The following is a 5,869-nucleotide window of genomic DNA, read 5'->3' as shown; positions in this document are numbered from 1 at the left end:
TAGACTCTGGATAGAAAGAAAAAGAAATACATAACAAAGGTCAGTATGGGCCTAGGAGAGCTATACGGTATTTAACTTTTTGTTATTATTTATATTTTCTTTTATTACCTTGAAAATTTAAAAAATAATTTTCTTGAGACTCTTTTCTCATCCTAGCATAACATTATCTTATTCGTACCTCTTTGCAGAAAAGAAGAGCAGAGGAAACAACAACTTTGGTGATGTCAATTATTGAGATTTTAACAAGCTGATATTTTTTTTACATATGGTCTACCTTTTTTTTTCTCCAAAAAGAAATATATTGTCTACCTTTTAATTAAATTTCTGACTCCATCACTGTAATCTATACTGCATCGTTTTTTTTACCTTTTGTTATTATCTATTTTTTTCATCTATTTTACTTTGAAAAGTTACAAATTAATGTTCTTGAGAGTACACTTTCACATACTAGCATAGCGTTAATTTTTTTCGTGCCTCTTTGCTGAAACGAAGAAGAGAGGAAATAAAAAGTTGGTGATGTCAATTACTGAGCTTTTTTTTCTTCCATGAAGGACCATGATGATAAGGCTTGTGTGTGCGATGGAGGGTTTGAAACATTAAAACTCAGTAGAAGAATATCAAAGAATTTATAGAAAAGAAGAAGGAAAAAAAAAATACACCAAAGGAAATGAAATGGTGTCCATGTGCTAATAATGAATATCATAAGAATATTTATAGACTTATAGTACGAGCACTGTTGAGGAACTGGGAAATTAACATGAATAATGAGCCATGGTTGATGGTCCTACTTAGCAAAATAAAAAATGGTCCTTCAATATCTTTTTACTAGCTCTCAATCTTTTTATTATTATTAGCTCGTTCCATTTTGTTGTAATATTATATATATATATATATATATATATATATATATTTTTGGCTTTGAATATTATATATTGTTCATTCAATATTGGTTTTGGATGGAAGAAAACAGACAGAGATGGAGAGATAGACTAGTTATTTATTTTATTTATTTGTAAAATGTCAACGTAGAGTCGGAGAGTTACCGAAAAAACACTATGATTATGAGTCTACTAATCTTATTTTGAGTAGCTTTACTATTGTGCTGTCGGCACTCGAGTGATATAATTATAGATGCGAATTCTAAATTTCCCTAAAATTATTCGGAAAAAGCAATTTTCAAGATAAGTACGTTGTTACCAAATAAAAGCAATGGAATATATTTGAAGAGATAGATAATGCTACTCTGTTTTTTTTTTTTTTCAAAAGGCGACGAAGATAGATTGAGCTTTGACATATTTGGAACGCATAACATAACCCCCCACGTATCTCTATTAAGGAAATCACTTGCCTATAAATATATTAAAACCCTCACTCGCGTACACTTGTGCATTAAATCAACGCACACTCTCTCACAAAATGATCACTCACAAACGAAAGTCATTTATCTATAATCGACTTAAACTAAACCCTTCTTCTTTCGGAAAAAAAAGTATTTAAAATAAATCAATAAAAAACTTTACGTTTTTCCACTATAAATACACACAAACACCCAAAGTCTTCTTCCACACACCTACCCACCTAATCCTTTTTTTTCAATTCTATAAACAAAATTTGTTTCATTGGACACAGAAAAAAAAAATCAAATCAAAACCTCTCTGCTTCTTTCCGTAGAACAGAACCCCAAAACCTCATTCTCCGATCATTCCAATTCCAATTCCAAGCATGGGAAACACGATTCTAGAAGCTCTGAACGTTCGGGTGGTGGGGTCAGGCGATCGGATTCTGGTGTTTGCCCATGGAACCGGAACGGACCAGTCCGTTTGGCAGCGCATTTTGCCGTACTTCACGCCGAACTACCGCGTGATCCTGTACGACCTGGTCTGCGCCGGCAGCGTGAATCCCGACCACTTCGATTTCCGGCGATACTCAACCCTAGACGCCTTCGTCGACGACCTCCTCTCCATCCTCGAAGCTCTCTCCGTCAAGCGCTGCTTCTACGTCGGCCACTCCGTCTCCGGCATGATCGGAATCCTCGCGGCGATCCGCCGCCCCGACCTCTTCGCCAAGCTCGTCCTCGTCGGAGCCTCGCCGAGGTCTGAAATCAATCATCATTTTCGTGTGTGTGTGTTTTGTGTTTTGGATTGTGAATCTGGAATTGCGAAATTAGGTTTTTGAACGACAAGGAGTACCACGGGGGATTCGAATCGGCGGAGATAGAGAAGGTGTTCTCGGCGATGGAGGCGAACTACGAGGCGTGGGTGAACGGATTCGCGCCGCTGGCGGTGGGAGCGGACGTTCCGGCGGCGGTGAGGGAGTTCAGCCGGACTCTGTTCAACATGAGGCCGGACATAACTCTGTTCGTGTCGAGGACGGTGTTCAACAGCGATCTCCGGGGAGTCCTCGGCCTCGTCAAGGTCCCTTGCTGCATTATGCAGACCGCCAAGGACGTCTCAGTTCCGGCCTCCGTCGCGCTCTATCTCCGGGACCACCTCGCCGGAAAAAACACAGTCGAGATGCTCGACACCGAGGGACACCTCCCTCACCTCTCCGCTCCGGCGCTCTTCGCGCAGAAGCTCCGTCGCGCCCTCTCCAGATGATCCACAGCCGACACGTGGCGGGTCCGGCTCGGCTGTTGCTCCTGCGCTACGGGATAAGAATCTCCACGTGACTTTCACGTGATGACGTGTCCTCTCTGCCCCACAATTTGGATCTCCTATCATGTAGTAGATTTAATTTACTATAATATACAATTTTTTTATTTTCCTTTTAGTTGAGTGGGTTTTAATTTCTTTTTTTTGCTAATTAAGTCATTTTTTCTTCTTATTTCTTTCGTACTGTACTTTCGTTATATCTATTACGAGGGTTTAGTTGTGTTATATTATATATATATGTATATATATATATTTTTATGGCTTATTAAAGTGACACAACTTGATTGATGATTATATTTAGCACTATATATATATATATATATATATATATATATATATATGTAATGTAATGACAAAGATACAGAAAATGCCTGTGACCCCACACGTCTCGATGGAGTTTCTTGGATAGAGATTCTTTGTTTGCTACTTTCCATTTTGCTGGCCGTCATTTACTTCTATTTTTTTCTCTTTTCTTTTACTACCAAATTTGTTTGTAATATTCCTTCTTGATGTGAAGCCCAACGTTTGTACTTGTCATTCAGGGTATAATTTTATGGGTGCAGCAAATATATAGCTATATAAAATTTAATTTTGTTATTTAACTAATTTTTTTTTATAAGTTCTTAGTAAATGATTACGAAATATTATTTACAATTTTAAATTTATGTAAATTCCCCATAAAATTTACAGAAATTAACGTGAAACACAAGGTTAAATCTGGATATCATAAATTATCTAAAAAAATGTGAAATCGACATTATGATTATCTAGCAAAGTTTTTAATTTAGGTGATTTAATTAATTATAAATTTGTAATTTTATTATAAATAATAAAAGAAGGGACATATGTTTCAAACACTTAAATAGATGAGAGTATGACTAGAAAGGAATATAAGTTGTGTGATACCTAACACCGGAGGAAAAGTTAGTTGTGAATTTTAGTTCAGGTTTCTTGTTTACGATAGTCCAATCTCTTGAATGTTTTTTATAAAAGTTTGGAATCAAAATTAAAGCGCATGGCTTGCCTTTTCTGTTTGTCTTATTCTCTTTTGCGTTTGAAGAAGATCGGCAATGCTTTGTTTTGTTTACTTATTACATAATTCAAATCATTAAAAAAAATGTGTGGTTTACCCAAAAAAATAATTTGAATTCACTATTTTCTCTATCAAGAAATTTTAGTAAGGCCATTATCAATTAATTGTTCTTCATTATTTCATTTTTACATTCTAGTCTTTACTTTAAATTTTTTTTGTATTTTAATCCTTTCCTTTGCAAAACACTTATTATATATATATATATATATATATATATCTATATATATATATATATATATGTATATAGATATATACGAAACCAAAAAATTTCATCATTGAAACACGAATTAACGTTCCATATAGCTAGAATTTCCAGTCAGAACTAATAGGAAATGTTCCTTTTATCCCAACGGAAATGCACAAGGTACGGAAGGGGAACTTCCGTTGCTTTTATTGCCCAAATTTTAGTTTACCAAAAAATAGAGGACTGATAAAGGAAAAAGTTTATATTATTATCGTGGATTCGGTCGAGTAATAAAATTAAGTTTGAATGCTATATTTTAATCTCTTGAAGCTATACATATATTTTTAATAATTATTCATCTGATAGTAATGAATACATACATACCTTCCTAATGCTGGGAAAATGACTTATTTTAATTAGTACATGTCTTAGCCATTGTTATCTGCTATAGCTTTATTTTTTTATCATATAAAATGACATTTCTATTAAAAAAAATGCCCAAAGTCAATAGTAAAAAGCAAAGCCCTAATTCAAATTCCAAGCCTATCAAGACTTAGCCAAAATTCTATAGTAAAAGCAATGCTTAGACCAGAGGGACACCGTCCTCATAGATGGATAAATGACTAACCATTTATTATTGGTGAATCTCATAGTCTTTTCGCAGAGGAAGTGAGTTTGCTGGTGAAGAACTTGTGGTTGTTCTCGAGATTTACTCATTCTAGCGCCAACATGTTAATGCGTTTTTTTTTATCAACATTTGAGGACATATGCCGTTGATGGACTTGGTCACGTATCCCAAATTATTTTCTTAGGTTCAAGGAGACTCAAGGAAGATTGAGATAAGAATCCGAATGACCGAGAGTTCCAAGAGACCTTCGTATTGCGACAAGAGATAAAGAATCTGCTCTTTATAAGTCAAGAGAAAGAGAGAGCACTTTGCATGCCTTGGCCCTAAAGGTCATTCGATCTTCGATTCTTATGAAGGATTTGAGCGTGGTGGTCAAATATTCCTCTTATTAAGCGAAGAACATGATAATTATATTTCTCAAGTATTTGGATATTTTTTTTAGAGGGAATGTAATTTGGCATAATTCTAGCATTTGTTTGTGCAATGAAATATTTCTTCTTGCGTTCAAGAGAGAAGGGAAGCAGATCATTGTTGCGATATTTTCGTACGCACGTGCAGATAATCGCTCAAATAATATATTTCGTAAGTAGAGTCGATCCCGAGGACTTGCTTAACCGAAATGGAACGAGATAGCAATGAATTGAACTCAAACCAAACAAATATGATTATTAACTAAATTGCATAAATCAAATAATACACAAAAATAGCACGAGTGAAAGGGTTAAACAAACATGAATCCACAACCATAATTGAGAAAAACTAAGTCATCACCCTTAAGGGGTTCAGTTCTAGGCGTTGACTAGAATAGAAACACAAAATAAACTAAAATAGATCATAAAAATCATAACAAAATAATAAAACATAAACGGAAGTTCCAATGAATAGAGATAGAAGGAAAAGAAACGCTGAATTCGCGATTGTCAATCGCGACGAACGGTTGTCTTTCTCTCCGATTGCCTCTTATCTCTCAACTAGCCAACATTATTCTAAAACATAAATTAAAACCTAACTTTTATTTATGAGCACACTAATTCAAATACGTAGCGTTTTGGTATATTTTCAGAGTCTTATGGGTCATTAGATTTCATCTAACAGTGGAAAAACGAAGCAAAAAAAGAAATCAGCAAAATTGGAAGCTGCTGAAATCGCGTCTGCGCGGCGCGCTCTTGAGCATTCCATGCTAGCTGCTCGGTGAGCTGTCTACGCCTCTGCGTGGCACACCAAACCCATTTTCATCGTTTCTTCACTTCTTAAGCTCCCGTTTGAATGGCATTTAAACCTCGATTGTTCCGAAACTTCGTAGATAAACTCAA

General features: G+C 35.4%; 1 protein-coding gene across 1 annotated transcript; it reads left to right on the top strand.

Moving 5' to 3' along the window:
- The first annotated feature begins 1,386 nt into the window (after positions 1–1,386).
- LOC149391982 (alpha/beta-Hydrolases superfamily protein) lies at positions 1,387–2,945 on the top strand. The gene is made up of 2 exons (XM_089621237.1): positions 1,387–2,093; positions 2,168–2,945. The coding sequence occupies exons 1-2, from the start codon at positions 1,723–1,725 to the stop codon at positions 2,595–2,597; spliced, it is 801 nt and encodes a 266-aa protein (XP_089477363.1). The 5' UTR covers positions 1,387–1,722; the 3' UTR covers positions 2,598–2,945.
- The last annotated feature ends 2,924 nt before the right edge of the window (positions 2,946–5,869 follow it).

Source organism: Urtica dioica, chromosome 7 (genome assembly GCF_054948205.1).
Source record: "Urtica dioica subsp. dioica isolate 48M chromosome 7, U.dioica_male_clone48M_v1_H2, whole genome shotgun sequence".
Lineage (NCBI taxonomy): Eukaryota > Viridiplantae > Streptophyta > Magnoliopsida > Rosales > Urticaceae > Urtica > Urtica dioica.
Note: the sequence above shows the minus strand (reverse complement) of the source record. Positions and strands in the feature narration are given on the sequence as shown.

Bases quoted from the DNA above. Each gene is read 5' to 3' on its own strand.
- LOC149391982 (XM_089621237.1), top strand. From the start codon at position 1,723: ATGGGAAACACGATTCTAGAAGCTCTGAACGTTCGGGTGGTGGGGTCA. The intron at 2,094-2,167 runs GTCTGAAATCAA...TTGCGAAATTAG, and splicing joins CTCGTCGGAGCCTCGCCGAG to GTTTTTGAACGACAAGGAGT.